Here is a 25,341-nt window from a genome sequence, read left to right on the forward strand (position 1 = left end):
GGAGCTTTCATCTCCCAAGCCACCCACCGATAATCACCAGCGGGAGATGGCACCAAAAGTCCCGAGGATGCTCGGAGCTGCGGCTCACTGCAACTCCCACCGTCGGGCAGCGGAGCGGCGTGTGGGTTAGACACTCGGGACCCCCTTCCACAGCAGCACCGGGCTCGCACGGGGCTGCAGGAGCCCCGCAAGTCCTCGGAGGACAACGTGGGGACCGAGAGCATCCCCAGCACACCGTGCCACCGGACGGGGACAGGCGAGCTCCCCGCTGCTGCGGACGAAGCGAAGCGCTTCAGAGCGGGACATGCACTTGGCACAGCAGCATCATCCCACCCCGGGGCTGGTCCCCGCACGCCCACACAGCCCAGCCCAGCCCGGCTCCAGCGATACCCCGAGACCGTGCTCGAGGCGGCAGCGTACGCGGCAGGAGGGAAGTTAGATCTGGTGACAAGAGGCGTGACCACCTTGCTGGAAGGGGAAGCATTTGATATCACCGAGATGTGCAGCTGATGGGTGGGGTGGGCGGAATGGGTCCCAACAATCTTTTTATTGGGATCAAAGTTCTTGACTTCTCTTTTCTCCCCTCTCGCACCCACCTATCGCCTTGGGGTTTTTTACAGCATTTATTTCCCCATCACAATCACGGTGGCTGCAAACCTAGTTTGTTACTTAGAGAATAATTATTTTATCATCATCGTTATTATTTTAAACAGAAAGCCAGCTCCTGCACCAAGCTCCCAGTCCCCATCAGTGCCTGCAGTGCCCGGTGGCTGCCAAGGAGTCCTCTATCGCAAAGCTCTGGGAGCAGAGAAAAAAGTTGCAGTAACGTTAAACCATCACGGAGCGTTTATCCAAGGACTTTAACAATCCACTAGCAGATTTGCTGCTAGGGTATTAACCCTTCTGCTGACAAGGTAAATAGAGGTCTGGTCTACGTGTGTAAACACAAATTCACTTGTTAGACTCATCTCAAGCAGCGGCGGGATACTCTTATTCCAATTCAAGACGCAGTTCACGTTAATATTCCATAAGACATCAGTAGACCCAAACCAACTTCTGCCTCAACCAAACCAAAACTGGTTTAAAAGTGATTTAAGCCAAACGAGCGCAGTGTTTTCATGCAGACAAGCCTCAAGGCACAAAGGTCTTTTCCAAGGGCACACCGTGACTCAGAAGCAGAACCAGAAATAGAAGTCCAGAGCTGTGATTACCAGGCACTATTAGATAACAACCAGCAGGATCCAAGCCTATCCCAGGCACATAAAGCTTTTCCAAAACACCAGGAGCTTGAAATCGAGAAACTGCCTCAGAACGCCTTGCGGTACTAAACGAAGCCATCCATCGTATCTAGCAATTAACACGCCAGCTGCATCAGCAGCTCTTTGCAGCCTGAGCTCCCGGTACAAGATGCCGGGCTCAAGGCAAGGCTGGCAGCGCTGGTACCTGCCCAGCCGTGCGCGGGGGCAAAGCCCAAACCGCAGCCATGCCGAGCGCCAAGCCAAAGCATCCGACCCCGGGGAGGGGGGGGGGGAGAAGCTCAGGCTGCTGCGGCCGCACACTGGGCAGCGTGCTCCTCCTGGGCTGGAGGAGCCGCAGGAACCAACAGCCCATCTCGCTGTCTCCGAGAGGTGAGCAGGATTGCATCAGCTGCTGAAGGATCTGACACGCCGTGCCTTGATTCGGAAACGTCTCGAGTTAAGCTGCGCAGGGCAGCAGTTTTGTAACTGCCTCTGCTTGGCAGCGCTCACCCCGGCTCCCCAAGGCCAGATTCGGATGCCGCCTCCCAGGAAAGTCTGCGCGAGAGATCCTTAATACATCACAGCCGATTTCAGACGGACCAGGAGTAAATCCTTCATCCCCTTCCCCTGCCAGACTCGCCCCCTCTAGCAGGTGGTTCTCCCCACCAGCACACCCAGGCAAAGGAAAGGGGTGAGAGCCCCCCAACCCCGGGAGGGCAGCTCCCTGGAGGCATGGATATTCAATGAGGGGATGGATGCTCACCCCCCTCTTCACTCCTTTGTGCCTCGAATGGCTGCAATGGGCCTCCACAATGGGATCGGATATTTTGGCCAAATGCTCCAAGCACTGCCCGGAAAAGCTGTGGCCAAACCAGTCTGTCCCAGTCCCTGAAGGGGCCGGACCCAGTCTGTGGTGGGAGAGGATGCTCCTGACTTCTTCCTTCTGCGACTCTTTTTTCCCCCCCTCCACGCTCTCTCTTTTGCTGTTGAAGAGTCTCGGTAATTTTCCTCAGACCCTGATATTACTGATCCTATCTCATGCCAGCCCTTGGTATGTATTTTATTTATTATTTTAGGATGACTGGACAGGCTTATCACAAAGTCCATAAATTACATCCCCACCGCACACAGCCACTCCACATCAAACCGGCGATGAGCTTGTCTGAACCCCAAGTGCCGTGGGAGGGAGTCAGGAATATTCTGGAAGAGATTTGGGCTGGTTGGCGTGACCCGGAGCACACGCCAGGACAGCACGGCACCCACCCTCTCCCAGCTCCCTGGATCCGACCCCAGAAAAGCCCCTTTGCCGGCAGCCCCCCGAGCACGCGGGACCCCCGAGAGCAGAGCTCTGCCTGCAGCGGGGCCGCTGCCGCCAGCCAGGCTACGGGCTGGATGGGGGATAGGGGATGTGCTGCCTGCCCTGCCCGTACCCTGCCGAGAGGCAGGACTGTCCAGAGCCCACAATCTGGTGCTGTCTGCCAGGGCCAAGAGGGCGATGGACACGGCCACGCAGACCTTTCGGGGGCTCCATCTGTCCTTGCAGGCGCTGCTGCAGCACTGGGCTCGGCAGGAGCAAGGCTCAGCGCCGGCGCTTTGCCCAGCCCGTCCTGCCGTTAGCTCATCTTCCGCCCACCCCGACTCTCCCAAAGCAAAGAGGATGCGTTCCCCCGGCACAGGTACCCCGCTCCGGGCACAGGCTGTGCCCAAGGGGATGGCAGTGACCAGGGCAGCACAAGCAGCCACAGCCACCTCCCACCAGCTCCCCCAAAGCCGGGGGACGGAGCAGGGACAGCCCGAGCTCCCCTGCGAGCATCGCGGCAGCCGGCCAGGCTGGCAAGGGTGGATTTGTACAAAGAGAAGGGAAGAGGAGAGGGCCAAGGTAGAATTAACATATCGCTGGCTCTTCAAAAGCATCAAAGGGAGATAATGGTCTGAGAGAGGATTTGAAGCGACAGCCTTGTTACAACCAATAAAACAGGCAGCTCGCTTGCAGCAGAGCTGTGCAGAAGGTATGAAGAATTACAAAGGCTGAGATTATAATTACAATGAAAGTCATGTCCATGATGCTGCAAAATGATGGACTAACTGGGACCGGGCCCCCCCCCCCCAAAGCAGGGATATGCGCACGTGTGCGCTTAGGAGCTAGAGCACGTGTGCAAGTGCAAAATGGGGGTTGAGATGCTCCTGTGAGCCCACGGCCACGAGGGAACCCATGCACACACAAATGCTCAAAGAGATGCACCCGCGTACACACACATGCACGCTGCAGAAGAGAGGAAAAGCAGAGCTGGGGGAACGAATGTGGCTAAGAACATTTTGTAGTTAAGTTTTTTTTTTTAAAAAAATAGTCTTTGTGATTGTCCCAGGAGAAGACCAGGAGGTAAATGAAATCCAAGTGAGTCACTGCCTTGACCAAGGCAGACTTCCCCTGGTTAGCAATTATAACACAAATCTGTTGGTGATTAACAAGGCAGGACCCAATGCGTCCCTCCAAAACGGACAGCAGCAGCATCCCCAGCACGCTCCACCAAAGGGAGGGACAGAGGCAGTTTCATCGGCTTTTTAATTAACTCATTTTCAGGAGTTCCAGTTTCTGATAGAGTCCCCCTCAGGCACAATGTCTTGACAAACAAAAAGTCTCCTTGAAAAATCACATTAAAGTGAATTTAATCTGTTTCTCCTTAAAGTTTTTCTAATGCTTTTTAGCACAAGAGAAACTGAATTAAAGTGGAAATAGCAAAATGACAAGATAGAGTCTCGAATGCGAACAGTAACCAGACAGAGCGAAGAGCAGCACCGACGCCGGGCGTTGCAGATACTGTCATCTGAGGTCTCGCAATTATTGCGAAAGGGACCTCTCAAACCTGAGCATCCCAGCACGCGGGAGAGGGGCCAGCGCGAGACAGGACGAGATGCAGGAGCTCTGGGTCTACGTCCCATCAGACCTGGGCTCCTAAGGGGCCTCGGCGAGTCACCCAACCCGGACCCCACCAGGAAAAGGGGCACCGAGGCGCTGGCTTTGCCGCTTCTCTTTCGGGTGCGGGCATCTTTAGGCAGGGGCTTGGCTTTTCCTACGCCTCTCTCCGGTCTCTAGCCCAAAGAGGCTCTGATGGCCGTCAGGAGACGTCACCGGAGATGCCATAGCAGGTTGTCACAGCGACCCGGTGGGAGGTATCACCAACAGCCCCCCCGGCCCGGCTGCACTGCCCAGTTTGCCTGCAGGACCGCACCGTCCCTCCGTCCGCCCACGCACCAGCCTCCTCTCCCAGAGAGGTCCGTCAGCTCTCCAGCAGCCGTTAGAGCCCTGACCTGCAGGGCAGCATCTGAGGCAGCCCAGGTGCTTTCAGAGCACAAATGCCCTTGGGCACCAGTGGATTTGCACTCCCGACCCTTCCTCAAGCCCGCTCTTTCCCTGATGCCAGCACCAACGGCTGTTTACAGCAACGCACCCCAGAGCGGTGATGCATCAGGACGAACGCCCTGCCAGGGATCAGCCGTGCAACCGCCTGCTTGGGCTTGAAAATCTCCCTTCTGTGGCCTCCGCGTCCGAGGTCAGGGACCCCTCTTGTGCTGCAGGTTCCCTGGGGTCCGGGCTTGGTGCTCAGCACATCCTCACCCTGCTCATGGCAGGGAGTGGGGGGGTCTCTGCCCCATCACTGCCTGTCCCCCACGCCGGCAGAAGCAGGCAGCGGCTGTGCACCCCAGCACAGGGGCCAAGGTCTCCTCCACCCTCCATCCTGCTCCCGGGGCGTGGGGAACGCAGCCAGGGAGCAGGGCCAAAGGTTTTTGGGGGGAAGGCAGGAAAAACAGGCAGAAGTCGGGCAGATCAGATTGCAGAGTCACTATGGCAACAGCAAGGCGTAGGTGGACCAACACAATAGGGAGGTGCAAGGTAAACCTGGCAGCGAGCAGGCAGCAAGCAGGCAGCAAGCATCCACCCACTCACGGCTGCACACCTCTGGGGACAGCATCACCCCTGGCAGTTTTGGGGTGACCTCCGCCCTCCGTCAGGTGCCCCCAAACCCAGGGAAGCGCATCCCTGCGGACAAATCCCTGGGAAACCCCTGGCCAAGAGTGAGCAGGGGTTCACTCACAGGGCTGGATCCTCACAGGGTCCCCTGCCCCCCCCAGGACCTGCAGATCTGTCAGCACGGCAAACCTCTCCCCGTGGGGCTATGGCAGCCGCACCCCCCCGTGCCACGAGCCCTGCTTCCCACCGCAGGGTCCATGGGGGGTACCAGCACCATGGGGTGCAGCAGAGGGTGCTGCCCCCACCACACGGCTGCTGATGGAGAGCAACCCGTCCTTCTCCGCTCCCTGCCTAGCGCTGCCGGAGCCAGCTCTGCATTAGCAGCAGGGACGGAAGAGCTGCCTTTCTGGCTGCTGCAGCTTTTTGGCGTTCTCTCTCCTAATCCTGCCCAGCGCCGTGACACCGGGGGAGGCAGCAGCCCGAGGCCATCATGCAAGGACCCCCGAGGCCGCCGGCAGAAGGAGCCAAATTTGGGTTAGGAATAGCAGGAAACTTTCGGTGGCGGCAGGGCAGGGATGGATGTACGTGTTCACGTCGTCGCATTTGTGTGTGCCGGAGAGACGGGAATACGCACGCCCCTTCCAGGCTGGCAGCCCCGGCATCGCACCCCCCGAACCGCGGTGAGGAACAGGGCAGTGCTGGGAGCCCGCAAACACCGAGGGGAGCGTGCCAGGCGCATCCCGCCTGCCGCTGGGACAGAGTGGGATCTGGTTCCTGATGGGCAGCCACTGGGCATCTCCCTGCTACCGTGGGCTCGTTAATGCCCTCCCCAGGGCTGCCATCGATGTCACCAACGCGGCCGTATTTATTACCTACTTCTCGGGGACTTCAAGACCCGCTTCCTCCCTGCTCTGTGCATAAAGCCCAAGAAGTGGGGTGACCCACAGACTCTTCCATGACTCCTGGGGACTTCATTCCCAGCCAAACCGTGGGCCAGGTTTCTTTTAATCAGCCAGAAATTGCTCCCAGTAGGGGAAAAATAAGAAAATCAATAGAGACAGCTCTGGCTGCAGTCACAGGGACAGACACACACACACACACACGCTCGTTCATGTTAGTCCCAACAGCCAGGCACGCTCTGCTCCACCATTACAGCAGTTTGCAACGGTTCACAACACGCTCCACCTCTGGAGACCAAGATCAGACCCCAGGAAGAGCAACGAAGGGCCCCGCTTCTCGCTCCCAATGCCCCAGCGAGCTCCTGCCATCCAGCTCACTGCGGGCAGCGGTCGCAAGCCACCGTCACCACCGGTTTTGCAAAAGCAGCGTGTCCAGGTACCCCCACGCCCTGCTTCTGCGGGGGCACCCCCAGCCCGGCCAGGCACCCCACGAGGACAAGACGATGCCAACCTCACGCCAAGGCCACGGGCACCTCTCCGTGTGCCCAGCTCCACCGCCTCTCAGGGGGGTTGGAGCGAGATGCTGTCAAGCCGCTCCTCCCGTCACGGAGGTCCTGCTCCCCGGCCGGGGTGGGTACGTGCCTGGGGGGGTCTTCGCGGTGCCGACAGGTCCCCCGCGGGAAGGATGCTCGGCCAAGCGAGTTGGAGGAGACACAAGCCCCCGCGTGGCGCAGGGATGCTGCATGCCCAGACCACCATCTGCCCCTCTCCGGCTGCCCCCACCGCAGCTCCAGAAGGGCAGAGGGGAGCAGAGTCCCCTGCAGAGGGACAGGGACACGGGTGACAACGCAGGGCTGCCCCAGGGAAGATGGGGGCTGCACAATGGGGCCGGCACAGGCACCACCGGGGGCTTTGCACGGCCCCATGTGCACCCGGGGGGAGCCCCCCCCCCCAAGCTGCTGCACCAAAGGGCAACGCAGGGACGATGGTCGCCCCCTCCCCGGGGAGGGCCTGGGGGGCACCTCCAGGAAAGGGGAACGTAGGGGGGCTGGAGGGAAAGGGGGGGCTGCCCCCACCCTGGGGCTGAGCCCCGCGGCCAGGGGAAGGGCACGATCGGATCGGGGCCATCGGTTGGTGAGGGGGGTGGGAGAGGGGGACCGGGACGTTTGGGGAGGGGGATGCGGGGGTGGGAGGAACACCAGGAGATCTGGGGAAGGGGAGGTCGGGCGACTGCGGTAGGGGGGAGGCGGACACCGGGATACAGGAGGGAACCGCGACACCGGAACCGCGACACCGGACCCGCACCCCCCCCGCCCAGACTCCCCTCGCCCCGGTACCTGCGGCAGGTGAGACCAGCCTGGGATCCGCAGCGCCGACGATCCCCGCTCTGGCTCGGCTCGGCAACGGGGGCCGGGGGGGGCCGGGGGGCGGGCGGGGCCGGGGCCGCTGCGCGCGGAGCGGAGCCGCCACCTCCCGCCGCTGCGGCCGCCGCCGGCCCCGCGCGCCCGCCCTTATAGGGGCGCGGTCGCTATGGCAACCGCGACTCCACCTGCCGCCGCACCGGGCCGGGCCGCCAGGCGGGGGCGCGCGCTCCCGGAGGGGGCGGGGCGAAGGAGGAGTACAGGGTGCTGGGGGGGAATTGGGGTGCAATGGGCCAGGGGGGGTGCTGGGGGGGAATTGGGGTGCAATGGGGCGGGGGGGTGCTGGGGGTGCAATGGGGCGGGGGTGGGTGCTGGGGGGGGAATTGGGGTGCAATGGGGCGGGTGGGTGCTGGGGGTGCAATGAGGCAAGGAGGGTGCTGGGGGGGGAATTGGGGTGCAATGGGGCGGGGGAGTGCTGGGGGGGAATTGGGGTGCAATGGGGCGGGGGGTGCTGGGGGTGCAATGAGGCAAGGAGGGTGCTGGGGGGGAATTGGGGTGCAATGGGGCGGGGGGGTGCTGGGGGTGCAATGGGGTGGGGGTGGGTGCTGGGGGGGAATTGGGGTGCAATGGGCCAGGGGGGGTGCTGGGGGGGAATTGGGGTGCAATGGGGCGGGGGGGTGCTGGGGGTGCAATGGGGCGGGGGTGGGTGCTGGGGGGGAATTGGGGTGCAATGGGGCGGGTGGGTGCTGGGGGTGCAATGAGGCAAGGAGGGTGCTGGGGGGGGAATTGGGGTGCAATGGGGCGGGGGAGTGCTGGGGGGGAATTGGGGTGCAATGGGGCGGGGGGTGCTGGGGGTGCAATGGGCCAGGGGTGGGTGCTGGGGGAATTGGGGTGCAATGGGGCAGTTGGAGCAGGGGTGGGTGCTGGAGGCCAGGGGGTGCAGGGGTGGGACAGGCCACCCAGCCCTCCAGACCCAGCAGCTTTGCAGCGTTGCCCCCCCCGTGCACCCTGTCAGAGCCAGAGCAGGGGGCTCAGGCTGTGGGCACAGGCAGCACGGTGCACACACGCAGGCATGCCCACACCCACACCCCCCCCCCCCATAAAACACTGCTGCAGCACAGGGTGCTGCCGGGCTCCCCCCACCCCACCCCAGCACCCTCGGGGGTTTTGCAGCCCGTGCAGGAGCTGCGTGAACCCCAGGGCCACCCTGCACCCAGCGCCCAGGCTGCCCACCCGCGGGGGCTTGGCACGGCCTCCGTCACACACCCCCCCCCCGGCTCCCGGGGACCCCGAGTTCCCCAGGAGTTTTTCCTTCCTACAGTTACGCAGAAACGCATCAGCACGTGCTCCCCAAAAAGGCTGGAAAACTTCAAGGCCAATAAAAATAACTGGGATTTTAAAATAGTTTTTTTTAATCAGAGGGAGCTGGGGCTGAGCATCTGCGGGGGGCAGCGGGGGGCTGCAGCAGCCCCCGTCATGCCAGACCCAGGCGTCCTGCCTGTCCCCCTGGCCCCCGCTGCTCCCCCTGCCCTGCCCGCACACCCAGCCACGTGCCCCCCCAGCCCCGAATTTCAGCCCCCCCAGCTCCCCGATGCGGCAGCGCACCTTGCTGCAGAGTGGGGAAGCAGCCAAGACCCCCACTTTATTCAGGGAAACTGAGGCACGAAGCCAGCTGCAGCAAACCAGCAGCTCCCCGGCCTGCCTGCACCCCTGCCTGCACCCCTGCCTGCACCCCTGCCTGCAGGATTGCTCCTGCCCTACACGACACCAACGCACCCCACGGCGCGGCAGACGCCGGCGATGCGGGGGGGACCCTTGGGGAGGCAGGAAAGAGCGAGGGCCTGGCTTCATGGGTACGTACATCTGCGCTGGCTGTTATTTATTTATTCCAAAGTCGGATTTATTCTGGGCAGCTGCAAATCTGCTGCTGTCAGGCAGCCACCGACACGTTAACACTCAGCTCGAGCCTTTTCCTTTTTTTTTTTTCCCCCTTTTTTCCTTTTTTTCTTTTTTTTCCTTTTTTTTCCCTTTTTTTCTCCTTTTTTTTCCTCCTTTTTTTTTTTCCCTTTTTTTTTTTTTTTCCCTCCTGCAGCAGAACTGGACGAGCTTAAACCCAAGCTTTTATACACTTTTATTTAGACCTGAAAGAGGCATGTTTCTGCTCCAGCTCCGCTGCGGTATTTAACCCCGTGCTGCAGCTTACGAGCGGAGGGGGCTGAGCTGCGATACGGCTGGCGTGCACGCGTTTAGCCGCTTACGGGCAAGGGAGGGTTTGTAATCCCTTCTTTTCTGGGGTTTATAATTTGGGTAAAAACGCGCGCTCCTCGTTGGTTCGCGCCCTCTGACCCCGTGCAGAAAAGCGCATCCAAAAGCAACGCTAGAAACAGGGAGGGGCGAGGGGGTGACCCCCCCCAACCCCAAACTATCGTATTGTTATTTTTCTAAACGTTCCTCACTTTCTATACGTTCGACGTCGGCCGCCACGGGGGTGGCCCCAGCCGAACCGCGCGTCCCAGAGCACCGATGCACAGGGAGACAAGAAACCCGGCTCCGCCATCGCCGCCCTGCCGGCTTTACCCGCCGCGGGGCAGGATTTACCCCAAATGCAGCCCCAAAGCCCAGCACCCATCTCGTCCCGACGCACTGTTAACGTGCCCGTTTAACGTGTTCTCCCATCTGGGTTTTAAATTAGCTAGCTGCCGCCTCGGACTTCTCTGCAGATTTGCTAGCAGTCTGTTGGGTGTTGCTACAATTATTTGCCTGGTTTTGTTTTCTTTTTTCTTCTCTGTTATATATACATATGATTAAAATTAATATTGCACTCGCTTTCCAATTCCTATGCATGAGTACGATGGCGTTTTGCTGCAGGCTTTGCCACGCTGAAAGGGATGTTGACATTTATGAAATGTTTCTATTCACCTCTGATTTTTGTAAACTCTCTCATATATAATTTTTTTTTTTTAAAAAAAAACAAAATAGCAAAGCCTGTGATCTGAAATACCTGCCAGGCTCCCTTAGAATAGCAAAGCAAGTTTCAAACATTTCAGGCAGGCCCGGAGTGTTGGATCCCAATGTCATTTAAAGGTTGGCACCAGGGGTTTCCAGTGTTTCTGGTTTTATTTTCTGCCCGTTATTATTTCCCACCTCCAGGGAAAATGAAGAAAAAAAGAAAAAATAAAAGAAAAAGACAAAAAAACCAGGATTTGAGTGGTTGGTTTTTTTCTTTCCCCACCAGTTGCAAACGGGTGATGCTTGCGGCTGGGCTGATGGATGGAGCTGTGCCCCTGACCAGCACCCTGCCCGAGGTGGGGAGGGACGGAGCCAGCCCAGGGCCATGGCCCTGCACGGCCGCGTTGGGGAGCCCTCACCCCTCTGCAACCCAGCCCCAAAAAGCCAGGCTGGGTTTAACTGGTGCCAATAGACTCCCAGACACCCCCCCGCCCCGGTCCCACTGGGCACCCACGGCCCTGAGTGAGGGGGTGCAGAAATAAAGAAGATAATTCCAGAATCCAGATCATCTTTCTTTCACCTTATAAAAATCCTCCTGTTGACCCTGAGTCAACATGAGCCGGATTTTTTTATAGCCACTGCTTAAAAAAAAAAAAAAAAAAAAAGAAGTCTTTAAATCATTGCAATAATAACGGAAAGGTTCCTAATTATTTACTGAGAAATATCACTCTGCGGCTAGAAATGTCACCGCTCCGTCTCGCAAGCGGCGGCACAGATACTGGACCGTGCACCACGTGCGGCACCTGGCCCCGCTCACACCGATGATGGCGAAGCCACCAACGATAATTAGCCCTTAGCCAAAATCTGGATGCTCGCCTGGTGCAAATCACCACAGCCGTGCAGGATCTGGCCGCTCTCCTTTGCATCCAGCCACGAGCTTTTTGCAAAGAGAGGGGCTGCAGAGCGGGGACCCCCCCTCCCCGGTGCTCCCCAAAGCAGCCCCCCCAGGCGAGGGAGGATGCAAGACGGCTCAGAGGAGGCAGCGATGCACGGGCGGCACGCCGGGGCCCCGCCGGTTTTCCTTACAAAGCTGGATTTCCTTCCGCTGTGCTAGCTCTGGGAACCGTCACCCCCGTCCCTCGGGGAGGCGTCTAGTTGGAGATGATATAAGATTTCTTTCCAGGCACTTCCTCGCCCTCCCCTGCGCCTTTCTATAAAAGTGCCGCTTTAGGTGGGGATTTACTGCCGCCCCGACAGCATCGCTGGGGCACCGCTTACCCAGACAAGGAGTGGTCTGGGTTCCCCAGCACCCTGGGGTGCTGTCTGGCCCGGGGGGCACCCCTAGGCGTGAGGGATGGGTGCTGTCCCCAAGGGTACCCAGACGTGTCACCCGCTGTCCTGCTCCAAGGAGGACGGAGTCCCCGGGGAACAGGCAACCAAGGGGCATCCCCGCGCGGACGTGGGTACCGAACCCCCGGTGCCCCTTGCCCGTCCGCATCCCCTCCCGCACAGCACAGCGGCACGTGCCGGGACAGAGCTGCTGCCCCCCCCGCCTCCACTCGTCCTGCCCCGCAGCCCCCCCGAGCTCCCCAGCCCCCCTGGCAGCCTGCGGGGCAAGCGGGGCGAGATGTCTGCCCCAGGAGCTGCACCGAACCGCCCTGGCGCAGAGAGCATCCCCGTCCCAGCACTCGTGCTGCTCGGGTCAGGGCTGGCCACGGTTTTGCACCAACATCTTTAACCGGGGGGGTCCGTAACACAGAGGAGCACTGGGGCTCGGCAGCCGGGCTCGGATTTAAGCTGGGCTCGGATTTAAGCCGATGCTCAGAGCAACAGCCTGCCCAAAGAACAATTAACGCTAAATCCTCGCCCCCAGCACTACTCTTTAGACATTTTGTACCATGCGAGCTGAGGCAAGGAGTAACTGCTTCAGGGCTGGGGGGCTGCAGGGGCACGGGGAGCCCGGAGGAGGCTTGCGGGGCCGTGCAGCACCAGGGTCGCAGCAGGGTTTGCAGACACCAGCCTGCGGATCAGGCTGCCCCTTCCCCGGCAAGGTTGGGGTTTGCAGCCCAGCCGAAACCCACAGAGACCTGGGCTGGGTGTCACCCCTCTGCAGGGCAAATCCTCGCGGCCATCGCACCCACCCTGCACGTCCTCTGCACGGAGAAACGTCCCTCTCCTCCCCATGGCTGCTGACAGCCAGCAGGATCGAATCCACCCATAGGGCAGGGTAAATCCACCCGGGACCCCCCCTCAGTCCCAGGGACCCCCAGGGCTGGGGGATGCTTTTCCCCCGGGGCTGCTGCAAGCAGCCCCCCATTTTGTGCACCATCCAAGCCCCCCAGTGAACCTCTTCTCCTCTGGACAGCCCCAAAAGGCAAGATGTGGTCCCCGTCCCCCCCCTCACCCCGAGAAGACGCCCCTTACCTGGTCCCGCATGCGTTCCTGCTGCCCCCGGAGCGCCAGCGCGTGCTGCGGGTACTTGTTCTTCAGGTGGTCCATGAAGGCGTCCCGCTTGCGCTCCATCTCCGACTTCTGGAGGCCGGTGAGAGCCTCCAGGCTCTGGGCGGCGATGACGGTGTGCCGGCGCTCCGAGGTGTGCACCAGCCCTACGTTGGAGAAGCGCCGGGTGCCGTTGCCCAAGGTCCGGTATTCCCGCGGGTACTCGGCATCGTCCGCCGAGATCATGTGGGTGCTCGTCCTCTCGGGATCTGCACGGGGCGGGGGGAGAGCAGAGCGGGGTCAGGGCCAGCCCCGGGGTGGCCCCGCTGCTACGGGGAAGATGTGGGGTGCTAAGATTTGGGGATGGGGAGAGGGTTTTAAGCTAGAAGTGACAGCTGAGCTGGGAGCGGGGTCATCCCTTCAAGGGATACAGCCGTCGGGCCGGTGGGTGCAGGGTTTGTCCCCCCTGTGATGGCAGCGGTGTCCCCGCACCCGGGCAGGGGTCTGGTGGGGGCAGGAGATGGATGGGGCAGGGGGCAGCAGGAGGGATGGAGGGGCTGGGATGCCACCGACACCACGATGTTCAGACCGAAACATGAATAAAACAGCGTTGGGTCATTAAAATGGCACAGACAAGACACAGGAGCCGGGTACCGCTCCAGAGCACAGACAGACAGAGGGACACGGACACACAGACAAACCAAAAAGAAAATTAAACGTGGGCCGGGGCAGGGGGAGGCTCGTGTCTGCCCGTCAGCGCCTGCACTGTGCTGCTGCCCGTGGGGGCGGGCAGGACCCCCCATGCCCTGCCTGAGACCCCCCATGCCCTGCCTGAGACCCCCGCCGGGGGTCACATCCTGCAGTCGCTGCTCCCCGGGGCCAGCCCAGCCCCTGGGCACCAAACCCAGCATCCCCACGGGGCATCGCAGGGATGCTCCGCCGGCCGGTGTGGGCAGGGGGTCGGGCAGGCGGTCACCCGTGCAGCAAGGCGAAAGGGACTCATCCCTTCGCTAATAATTCATTAGCTGCACGTTGTGAGTTTAATTTCCAGGGAAGTTGTGCCGAGCACATACAATGCGAGCGGTAACGAATGCCTGGAAGTCCCCGCACGCTGCCAGCGCTTGGCACCTCCTCGCTGGCTGCAGGATGAGGCCGCTCTGCAGCCCCCAGCCCCTGCCCGGCCCCATGCCCGCTGCAGAACGGCCCCGGGGACACATGCCCCCACCCCAAAAAGCCACTTTTGAGGGTCTCGTGCTGTCTGAGCCAGTGTCACGCAGCCCCGGGCTCGTCCTGGCCACCACCGCCGTGCCCGTGCCGAGGCCACAAGCTGTCTTTGCCACCACTAACTACTTTGGCAACCTGCAGCATGTGTGTTGCAGGGACTCGCCACGTTAAGGCTTTCCTTTTTCGCTCACCATTTAACCTTGATCCATTATTCATCTCCCTCCTTGTCCTTTTTTTCCCCCTCCCTTCCTTCCCAAGCTCCTGTTAAGCAAATCATAGAGGGCATAGAGGATTTTTTTTCCCCCTTAATTATTTATCAGACCAACATATTAGCTTTATATCAACTGATTGTGTTATTAATGTAGGACAGCGCTCCAGCGTGTGCTAGAGACGTAACTCCTCTGCTCAAGGTCATACGAGGCGGGAACATCAGCGCTCTCAGCAACCGCACGGAGACATCCTCACTCCCCAAAGCTTGATCCTCCCGTTCCTCCTCCAAAAAAACAACCGGTCCAGCTCCCTTCCCCCACGGCTCCATCACCAAGCGTGACCTCGGCCAGGGGACCGTCACCCCCGTACGCAGAAGGCAGCAGCAGAATTTGAGCGAGAGCTGAAGCTCCCGGTCCCTCCCCATCTCGCCGCTTTGCTCAGCCGGGTCCCCGCGTCACTGCTGCGCAGGGGAGGTCGCGGTGATGCATCCGTCGCGTGCAAAACACCCCGAGATGCCCCAGGGAAAGCGGCACGGGAGAGGGGTCGGAGGGGACGCCTCGGTCCTTCTGCTGGCAGAGGAGAAGGCAGCGCGGTGCGGGGCTGAGAGCATCGTCCCAGGGTCCCCGGGCACCGGCGCCTGCGGAGCCTCTGCTAAACCCCCGCACTGGTGGGCAACGCAGCCGGAGCCATTTCTCCCGCACCACCCTGCTGAGCCCCAGGAGCCGCCCTCCCGCCTCTCCTTTCGCGTGACAGCCCCCCGCAACACACGCTTCTCTGTGCTGCCGGGCACAAAACTCCTTCCTGCCCCCGGCCGCTTGCTCTGTGATGGCAAAGCAATGAAGACGTGCTGGGGGGCCGCATCCAGCACCCAGCACCCATCCCAGCCCCAGCACTGGGTGCCCGTTGGCAGTGCCTGGACACATCCTTGGAGCTCTCAGCTTTAGGGTGGAGGAGAGGGGGAGCGGGACCTCGGCATCCCCCCGGCGCGGGCAGGGTGCCCGGCGTGGCCCGTTCCCACCAAACCAGCCCCTCTGTAGTGCTGGAGCCTGAGTGCCACCAGGACCCCAGCCTCATTGCATCCCGTGGGAATGACGAAGCCAGGAAAGCTGCAAAAGAGGGGTGACGGGGCATCCTGAAAGCCCCCAGCCAGAGCAGTGACAGGGCTGGGAGGAAGGAGCTGCAGCTCCTCTCCCTCACCGGGAAAAGCGGCAGCACGGCAGCGAGGAGGCCTGAGCCGAAGGACGGCGCAGGGACGGGGGCTCGGGGGGGGGGGGGTGCGAGAGGGGCTGGTTCCCTGCAGCCGCCTCCCCGGTGCCTCCACCAGCCCCAGGGTTTAGCAGCCCTGGCTGCTTCCCACCCTCCTCCTCCTCCTCTCGCTGCCGAGCCGTGTATCAGCATGCAGCTCCCCGCTCCCTAATTACATGCTCTGAGAGTGGAACGTGCCAGCTCGCTGTGGCTCTGCCGACTACTAAAAAGGATGATTTGAAAAGCCCTGCACAATCTGCACAGGGGTCAGAGCAAAGCTGGATGCTGTCGGGGGCTCTTCCACCCCCCCTGCTACGCCACATCCGCTCCCGCATCCCTCGCCCGGGCTCCAGAGCCAGCGGCGTGGAGGGAGCCTCAGCACCACGAACCCTGTGATCCATGAACCCCACTCAGGTGGGAGGAGGAAAAGCCACCACAGACGCAGCGTACCTGTCCCCACATCGGCCACCTTCCCCTCCAGATCCCAGCCTGGAGCGGGCAGAGACCATTTGATAAGGGAACGGCCAAAAACTGGGGGATGGGGGCTCCCTCAGCAAGGGACTTTAAACCACCCGCTCTCTTTCACGCTTCCCTGACACTACGTGTGGAAAGAGGGTGTTAATCCTTCCCTCCTGGCCTCACCCCAAGGGGATAATTACATCCTGCCGCCCAAAATCCCCCCGCCAAGTTGTTTCTCTTCCTCCCGCGCAGGGACCGTGCACGGATGCTGGAGCAGCGCTCCCCACGCACGGGCTGCCCCGCTGCCAGTGACGGCACCCCCAGATCCCTGGAAAGTGCTTCCCGGGGCTGCTTCCAGCCAGGTCACTGCGGTGGGAGAGCCGCTGGCCGGAGCCTGCCCAGGGTCCCCATCTCGCCGCTGCCCCAGCCCAGCCAAGCAGGGTACCCCCCCCCGGGACGCGTCCCCCAAACAGGGACCATCCCATCGCTTACCCAGGGGCGCAGGACAGCTTCCACGCCGGCCGGCAAACTGCTTCTGCGGGACGGGGGAGGCAGCCCCCGGGTCTCCAGGGGCTGAAGGCGGCTCCTTGGCCAGGCGCAGGGCTCCCACGAGAGCCAAAATCCCACGGTAAATCCTGGCAAGCCCCTCTCCGAGCAGCGGAGGGTTAAGGGAGCGTGGCTCTCTTTGCCGATTCATCCATCCATCTTCCTTACCTGCCTGCAGAGGTGTCACCTGTGCCGGGGCCACAGCCCAGGCTCCTAGCAGGATGCGGCCATCGCCTCCTTCCCAGGCGATTGGCAGCACCAGAGGCACCGGAGCCCAACTGTGCTTTGGGTGATGCTCTTCAGGACCGGTGCTTTGCAGCCCAAGCAGCAGCTCTCCACCAGCTCCCTGTTCCCTCGCTGGGAAACCGGGTGGGGAGAGGCCCCCAAAATCCTGCCCTGTGCTGCGGGTACCGTCCCGCGGGAGCTGCGCCGGGCCAGAGTGGCTGCAGGGTCGGCAGCGCGGTCGGCTCGGATCCCCCCGCCAGCAGCTTGGCAGGGGTTTATCATAAAGAGGATCTTTCAAACACAGTTTATTACTGCAGTTTCATAAATCTTCATGAGGCAGCAAGGCTCACGCGGGCCGTGAAAGCAATGGCAGTTAGCGGAGCATGAAAAATAGTCCAAGAAAGCAATTGTACAAAAAGACGAGAGGGGAGGGGAAGGAGAGAGTACATTTGGGGAGAAAGGGAGGCAAAAGAATAGAAGCCCCTCGGAGCGATGCGGCTCCCCCGCACCCGGCCATTAAGGCAGCGGGAAGAGTGGGATGCACTCACCTTCCTCCCAAAGGCTGCGGCTGCCGCGCTGCCAGCCGGCTGCCTGCGCAGCACCCGAGGAGACTGCCCAGCACCCAGAGCCCCGCTCGGCGCTAACCCCTTCCCCGCCGCGCTGCTGCCAGGCCCCCGGGAGAGGAGCGATGGCGGGAAGGACAGGGAGAGCCTGCGCAGCTCCTGCTCCGGCTGCGCTTAACTCCTGTTGTGCTGCGCAGCCCACCTCGAGGGGGGACCCCAGAAATACCCCCCTGCCCAAGGCAGCACCCGCTGGGGTAAAGAGATGGGCAGAGGCGTTGCTGCCTGGAGGGGGGTTCCCTGTCCCTGGCTCAGCCGAGCTCTGTTTGAACTCATTTCAGGATGGGGGCACGGTGGTCCAGTGCCGTCCAGGACCTGCCCCAGGTTCCCATCTCACCCCCACGACGGGGCCAGCAAACACAGCCAAAAAGTGCCGGGAGCTGCACAGCCACCCGCCTTCTCCCACCAAAGCCGTGCCCAGGAGCAGTGACAAGTCCGCTGACACGCCGGGGGGGACACACAAGCACCCTTCACCCACGCCACCACCGCATCCCAAACGGGTCCGGCCATCACCAGTGCTTTTCACAGCCAGATTTGTTCGTTTAAAATCAATCTGCAAAGAAATGCACCCCCATTTCGGGCCAAGCCCCTGGGCTGGGGATGCCCTTGTCCCATGGGGATGCCGGGAGCGGGACAGACCCGGTGTCCACCCCAGCACCCAGCGTTGAGGTGAGCGTCTGCACGCCCTCCGCGTGCCTCACGCAGCACAGGGCGAGCAATACGGGGAGCAAAAGCTGGCAGGCGGCTGGGCTGAAGCGTCCCTGCCATCCTCTTGCTCCCAGGCTGACGGAGACCCAGCACCCAACTGCCTGGGAAAAGCCGGGCGATGCCGAGGCCGCCCACGAGGGACCATTAACATCCGTCCCGGCACAACCCCCCCCTCCCCGTGCCCAGCAGCCCCCCGAGAGGTGGGGGATGCGGCTTTCCCATCTCCTCTCCCCATCCCTCGGGGTCCCTCCCCGCAAGACCGAGCTGCGGCTTAGCCCAGGCTCAGCACCAGGCAGCGGGCTCCCCGCCGTGCCTTTCACTCCCAAATTCAAGTGGAACCAAGGAAAATAAAACGCCACCCGCCGACCGTTTCATCGGGAACTTCCCAGCCGGGTTAGTGCAGACCCCACGGCCCCACTCCACTGGCACCGCGGCCAGGACATCGCTTGGCTCCCCGAAGGCACGCAGGGGCACAGTGCCCATGCACAGTGGCAGTCCGGATGCGACCCTGCAGATCCGGCCCTGCCTGTTCCCAACCACTACGTGCCCTGGATGCTGCCTGCACCCTGCCTGCACCCTGCTAGTGCCAGCCCTGCTGACGTTGCTGCGAGGAGGAGCCGGTCCGAAGCCGTGCACTGCGTTGGTGCGCAGTGGTTGCTGCCCAGCTGGAGCTCGGGGCAGTCCAGCAGACATCTCTCTGTGACGCTGCCCTGACAAGCAGCTCCTTTACTTCAGAAGCAGAGAAACCACCGGATAAATTCCCATGTCATTGTCAAAACCCAAACTGAAGGAGAAATCCCATCTGGCCAGCCCTGTAAAAAGCGGCAGCTACTTCCCACCTCGCCGGGTGTTATCACACCCACGTGCGCGCGTGGAAATGGGAGATGAGTTCACCTCCTGACTCGCATGGACGCGGCGCCAAGCACAGGGTCAGCGCGCCTGGCTGCTCACTTTGCGCTCAGGATCAGGTCCAGCACCCGCCTGCCCGGAGCCCGTCCCCACGTCCCTCCTTCGAGCTGGGGTAGATGAGCCAGGCTGGCCCCCGTGCTACCACCCAGGGAAGGGGGACCCGACCCCCGAGGAGCCCTCCAGCCTTGCCCACCTCAGCCTGCAGCTCCCCGGGGGCTGCTTTTGCAGGAAGGACCCCCCTGCCATCCCCTCGCGGCACGGGCATCCCTCTGCAGCAGCAGCAGCTGAAAAGCACGAGCCGGGTCCTGTCCTTCCTCACCTCCTTCCTCCTCCTCGCACTGTCTCCTCAGCTCAGCATCTCCCCGGGATCCCCTGCCAGCTCCAAGCTGGAGGCCATTCCCACCCTCGCCTGAGCGGGCTGTGCGGGTCAGGAGGTGTCTGCGATGCTGAAAAGCAGGAGCCCGGTGGGGTGGGCTCTGCTGACGAGGCGATCGGGGGGTCTGTACGTGGATAAGCCCTGTGTGACCGGGCATACGGTGGCTGAGTGGCTCCACTCTCACCTTGCAGCACCGAGCTCAGCAGCTGGTAGAGCTGCAAATGCCGGGCTGAGCTCCGGGGGGTCCCAGCCGGAGCAGCCGTCCCTTCTCCGGTGGCAGGGGCCAGGTCGCTCCGGATGCCTGCGGCAGCACAGACGTGACCCGACCTGTGCCACGGGCCCGGTAAGCAGAACCCGGTAGAATTGGGGGACGCCCCCGTTGCCCTGCAGGAAGGGCAGCATCCGAGCGAGGGTTTGTCCCCACCTGTGCCGGCCCCCCGTGGGCACCCCGGCGGTGGGAAGCATCGATCCGCACTGCAGCGGGAGGCAGACAGGAGCTGCTCTGCTTAGGCAAAGGAGAACAAGATGGATGGAGGGCGAGCCTGTGGAATGCAAGGCGGCGCAGGAGGGATGGCTCACTGCTGGGAGAGCCGGGGCAAATCTTTCTCCTGCCGTCAGCTTCCTCCCCGACGTTGGCAGGAGGTCGAAGCTGGTGGCATCCTCTGTGCATGGAGAGCGTCCCTGCCCGGGGCAGAGCCTTCCCCACCAGGGACCGGAGGAGAAAGGAGCCCTGCGTGCCCTGGCAAGAGGCCGCGTCCTCAGCTGGCGGGGATGGCACAGTGGCTGGGGAGATGCCAGCAGCTCGTGGAAGACGGATAAAAATAAAGGAGAGGAGAGGATGGAAGGGGCCAGGCTCTTCACAGCAGAAACACAAGCCACATTGTGGTCTCATCTCCCACAATTCGAGGATGCGCAGCCGGCGGCCCGGCAACTGGGATGGGAACGGCCCGGCAACTGGGATGGGAACAGCCCGGGTGGCGCCAGCCGGGTCCGAGCCTGGGGATCCCCCCTGGCCCCAGATGGGAGAGGGAAACTGAGGCACGGGGCTGGAGGAGTACAGGGTCTGCTCCTGAGTGCGTGATGGGGATGCTGAGATGTGAGGGGGTGGAAACCAGTGTTGGAGCAGGGGGAAAGCACAGGCAGAGCCACGTGCCATCTTCGTGCCCTGGCTGGATCAGTATTTAGCATCTCCCAAAAGGACCCGGAGTTTTCCCAGCATCTTGGCAGCGCCCACGGACTCCCACCACCACGCTGAGACAGGCGAGCGCAGCGTCTGCCTCCATGCGGGGTGTGCATGGACGCGGGGCAGTGACTCACCCGCAGTCGTGCAGCAAAGCGGAGCCAAGTCTCCCTGCGAAGCCGGATCCCCCCTTGTGCTCGGTCCGGGGGGGCAGAAGCCTTCGGGATGAGCCTGGGATGGCAACGGGACCTGGGCCCCCGGAGCCCCCCATCACCTGCAGAGCTGCCTTCTCCATCACCCCTTCCCCTGTGGGCAGGTGAATTCGTGCTGCTCTGAGAAGCCACCCTGCCCTGCGCGTCTCCCGTCCCAACGGAGGGTTTCCAGCGCCGACCAGTGCCACAATTCAGGAGAAGAGCCCCAGAAATGCAGCCACCCCCACCGCGCTCCCGCAAAGCCGAGTCACAGTACGGGTCCTGGGCGCTGCCGCCCTGAGCTGCTCAAGCAAATTGCTCTGGAAATCAATTCCAATCTATCGGGCATCAGGAAAGTGATAAACTGCCCCTCAAGACACCAAATCGATGGTTCCTCTTAGCCCAGAGCAGAGGGAGGGAGGTGGGGAAAGGGGCCGTGTGGGAGGACAGGGAGCATGGGGGGGTGATGGCAGGGGGCTGGGGTCCGGCTGGAAGGAAACAGCCCCAAAACCAGCTCTCAGTGTGGTGGAGGGCAGGGAAGATGCGTGTCCGCATGCTGTGTATAACCACTCCGGGGATGGATGGATGGATGGATGGATGGATGGATGGATGGGAAAGCTTGGGAGAGAGGCTGCCAGCCCCTGGGAGCGGGAGGCTCGGGCTCCAGCCTTCCCCGATAACCTGCGGCCGCATGTATTTTCTCGGTTGGAGGTAGGACCTCATCTGAGCCAGCAATCAGGGCTTTGGATTCGTTTCTTATTCTCATCTCTCTGCAAGCCAAGCAGGAGGGCAGAGGTGTGGGGATGCCAGCAGAGAGGAGGAGGAGGAGGGTGGGCTGGAGGGGACACACAGAGATCAAAACTCGATTCCCGGCAGGACCGTTTCTTCCCCAAATGAGACACTGAGGGAAGTCACTAAACAGAGCAAGGCCACCGCGATCCCTTCCGTGACGGGAGAAATGCGAAGGAGCAGCGCGCTCCGGCAGTGGGAGGGGGGTTTTGTCGGCCGGACCCTCCAGCCCATGGCCACAGCAACCGCGAGGCCATCGCAGGCTGCGTCCTGCTCTTGGGGACGACCACGAAGGATGCGCGCCGGCAACCCCGGCATTGCCACACCAGCCTGGAAACACAGGCGAGCTTTGCTTCGGAGAGCTTGCAATCCAAGGCAGAGACAAAAACGCAACAAGTCGAGGAGAGGAAGGCGAAAGGATGAAACAAAAAGCTCCCGTGCAGGGGAAAGCGTGTGGGCAGAGCGGGCGATGGCCCTGCCTGGCACGCAGCGATGCACCGCGCCAGCGCTGTGGTTCTGCTCAATGCGCCGGGTGCAATTTTTCAAGCAAGCTAATCACTTCCTCTCATCTCCTGCCATTAGTGCCGTCATGCTAACCGCTCGCTCGCCGGTGGGAGGCCGAAGCCGCCTGACAGAAGCTTCCACCGCGCGCTGCACCTCATCAAAAGCGAATTCATCTGAAAGAGCACGGCAGGGCTGAGGGGGGGGACACCTCCCCTTCGGCATCCCTGTGGGGAGGGGGGCTCGCAAGAAAGCCGCTCAGGGAAGGAGTCAAGCCAAACCCGTGGCTTCTCCAGCCCTTGCCCTGCAGCCTGGGATTACAGCCTCCGGCTGGAGTCACCAAAGAGCTCAGCTCCATCAGAAAGCACCCGGGAGGGGGATTTTTACCCGGCTCAGCATGTCAGGGACCGCGGCGACGCAGGGAGAGCCGCGCCGTGCTCAGCCCAGCACAACACTTGGCCCGTCTCTGCCTTGGCACAGGGCGATCCAACTCTTTCGAAGACTTGGCTCCCGCCGCCGTCGCGATGTGCTTGGACGTGCAGCCCAGAGCTCGGCAGGTCCGGCGGTCACAGCACCAAGCCCTGCTCCCGCAGCCTCCGGGCAGGAACTGGGGGGGGACACTGTCTGTTTGGGTGGCTCCTGCCAGGAGATGGGGCGATGCTACACTCTGACGGCTGCGGGGGAGAGGTTGGAAGAAGCTGTTTTGGTGTTACAGAAGGGCTCGGGAGCCCAGGAACACTCCAAACGGGGTGTGATCAGACCCTATTTATAAGCGCACAGGTAGCACGTAGGTGGTTGGTCACAGCCTGCTGTGCCAGCCTGGTTAGTCACAGCTAGTTAAAAAAATCACAAATGCTGAAAAAAATTGCTCAGATCCACGTCTAAAGCCTCTTAGATGCAGGAAAGCACACTCACAATTTGAAAACGTGGGGTAAGATCTGAGGGGGCTTCGCTGTCAGCCTGATCAGAGACCCCGCACGCAGACCACGGCACAGGGACGCTGCTGGGACATGTGTGTCCCCCCCATCTGCAGGGCACAAGGACTCCAAGGTGCCCAGACCCCACGGGGCTCCCTGCCTGGCACCGCATCCCCCAATACATCCCACCTCAGCGCGGGATGCTGCGGGTGACACCAGGACAAGGGCACCGCGTCGTTCCCGAAGGCAGACGCCATCCCTCCCATCCCTGCCGGCGCTGAGCAAACCCCGGTGCTGCCTCCTGCCCTTCCTAACCCCCGCCGGGGCCCGTCGCAGGGAGAGCTGGAGCCCTTCCACCCCGCAGCCCTTCCACCAGCGCCAGTCAGAAGCCGTCCAGGCAGCGAGGTTTAGTCAAGCAAAAGGAGGGCAGCAGCAGCTGCCTGCAGCCCTGCCTGCATCCTCCCACCAGTGCCGGGCATCCAGCCCAGCCCGCGCCATCGCCTCCCGGGGCAGAGCCCACCTGCGTGGGGCTGGGACCGTCCCCGCGGGGCCAGCATCGCCCGGTGCCTCCGCAACCAGCGTCCCCCACGGGTGTCCTTCCACCCACCCCCCCAAGTCCATACCCACGAGCAACGGAGTCAGCCTGTAGTCCCCGGGCTCGGCGGGTCTCTCCTGCTCCCGCAGCCTCGGCGCAGCTCTGGGGGAAGCGCCAAAGGGATGCTTTGCCCAGCGAGGAAGCATGGTCGCACCCAGGCAGCCGAGAGGAACCAGGAGACTGCTCGGAGCACGGCTCCAAAATCTGTGCGACAAACACATGCATCTTATCGCATATGTTTAAACCCAATGAAATATGGTTTTACTAATCGCTTGGTATTTAAAGCAACACGCCGTCTCTGTCAAGTTAAATCTAAGGAGACGTATCGAGTTGCATTAGCTGTTTATGTTAATTAAATACAGAATCGGTTCATTATTAAACATGTATGCAGCGAAAGCGAGCAGCTGGGTGGATTGTTACCGACCTTATTACACGACGCTGACCTCGAGGAAGCCTGCGCGCAGCAATCGGTCGGCGCTCGACCGTGCGGTAACTGTCGCCTTACATCCAGAGCCGAATCCTCCGCACGGGGAAAGGAAGCCGGAGCGGTGCCGGTGCACGGGGCGGATGGATGCAGGAGCTCCCGAGCCTGCGGTCTGCTGTCACCCGGCTCCCGTCGGTTCCCCCCTCCTGTCCCCAAGCTAGCGAGGGGCACGCGGCCGGCAGGCGGGCGGTGGGGCTGTCTCCATGGCTGACAGTCGCTGCCCCAGTTTCTCTGCCAGCGGCCATCGCATCCTCCCGGCTCCAAGCCAGCACTGTTGCTCACATCCCTTCCCTACCCCGGCAACTTTTCCCCCCCTGCCCGGTTTTATTCCTCCGCTCCGTGCGGATGTCTGTCTCTCTTGCTCTCTTTTCTGGCTCAAGCGTTTCAGAGCTCCCCGTGGGTCTCTGGGTATTTTTTTTTTTTTTTTCCTTCCTCTTGAAATGTCAGTGTGCCCCCTCAAACACATCACATGGGCCGGGCGCCAGGAGCCAGCGCACAGCCGTGCACAGCCATCAGCGCCTGCAGATTGCCGCGCTGCCCCCTCCCCGCCCTGCCAAAGCAAGGGTCCGTCGGCAGCGTGCCGCGGGCTGCCAGCGTGCCGCGGGGTGCCGGCGCTGCTCACGGAGCCCCTCTCACGCTGCCACCCACCCTGCTGGCCCCGGGTGCAAGCCTGGAGGGTGCACGTGTACAGGGGACGAGGCTGCTCGGTGCTGGGGACTCAAGAGCCCGTTTGTCTCCCCGATGGTGCCGAGCTGCTCACCAAGCTTCTGCAAAGGTCTTGTCCCTGGGACATGATGCTGGATTTGGCCCTTGAGCCAAGTCAGGTCACAACCTGCTGCTGGATGGGTTTGGTACTGGTTAGAGTGACCCTTCCCAAAGCTGCCCAGAAACGTCCCTGCCCGGCCATGGGGTTGATGAGGTTACCCCGAAGGAAGGGGGGACAGGCAGCAAAGACCTGAGAGACGCTGGAGGCACAAGCCAGCTCCTCCTGGTCCAGCCAAGCTAAGCCAGACCATCTTTGCGCCCATATTTCAGGGGGGGGTTGCATGCCTCTTTCCCCAAGGTTCTGGGGGAGATGCTGACCCAGCCACAGGTACCCCAAAACTCAGTCTTACCCCAATCCAAAGCAGTTCTGCAGGACCACAACCCCCCCAGCAGAGCCCTGACCTGTCCTACAAGGATCCCCTCCAGCAGCACCCCAAAACCACCTACACACGTACTTACAGGGATGCTTGCACCCTGGCCCCCGGTTACAGTTACGGGAGAGCCCAGAGCTGCATTTCTACCTGCCAGAAGTATTAAATGC

The 25,341-nt window shown here is 61.8% G+C and overlaps 1 protein-coding gene across 3 annotated transcripts in view; it reads right to left on the minus strand.

Moving 5' to 3' along the window:
- SRCIN1 (SRC kinase signaling inhibitor 1) overlaps positions 1-24,336 on the minus strand; it is a 59,463-nt gene extending 35,127 nt beyond the window's left edge. The window contains exons 1-3 of one of the 3 annotated variants that reach the window (XM_054801903.1): positions 23,976-24,336; positions 23,580-23,755; positions 12,842-13,125 (exon numbers count right to left, since the gene is read on the minus strand). In XM_054801903.1, the coding sequence (XP_054657878.1) occupies positions 12,842-13,125; positions 23,580-23,697 (402 nt within the window). In that variant the 5' untranslated portion in view covers positions 23,698-23,755; positions 23,976-24,336. Of the gene's footprint in view, positions 1-12,841; positions 13,126-16,486; positions 16,692-23,579; positions 23,756-23,975 lie in introns of those variants that run through there. The other 2 variants (XM_054801902.1, XM_054801901.1) reach the window with 2 other exon arrangements.
- Positions 24,337-25,341: the final 1,005 nt, after the last annotated feature.

This window comes from Grus americana, chromosome 22 (assembly GCF_028858705.1).
Source record: "Grus americana isolate bGruAme1 chromosome 22, bGruAme1.mat, whole genome shotgun sequence".
Lineage (NCBI taxonomy): Eukaryota > Metazoa > Chordata > Aves > Gruiformes > Gruidae > Grus > Grus americana.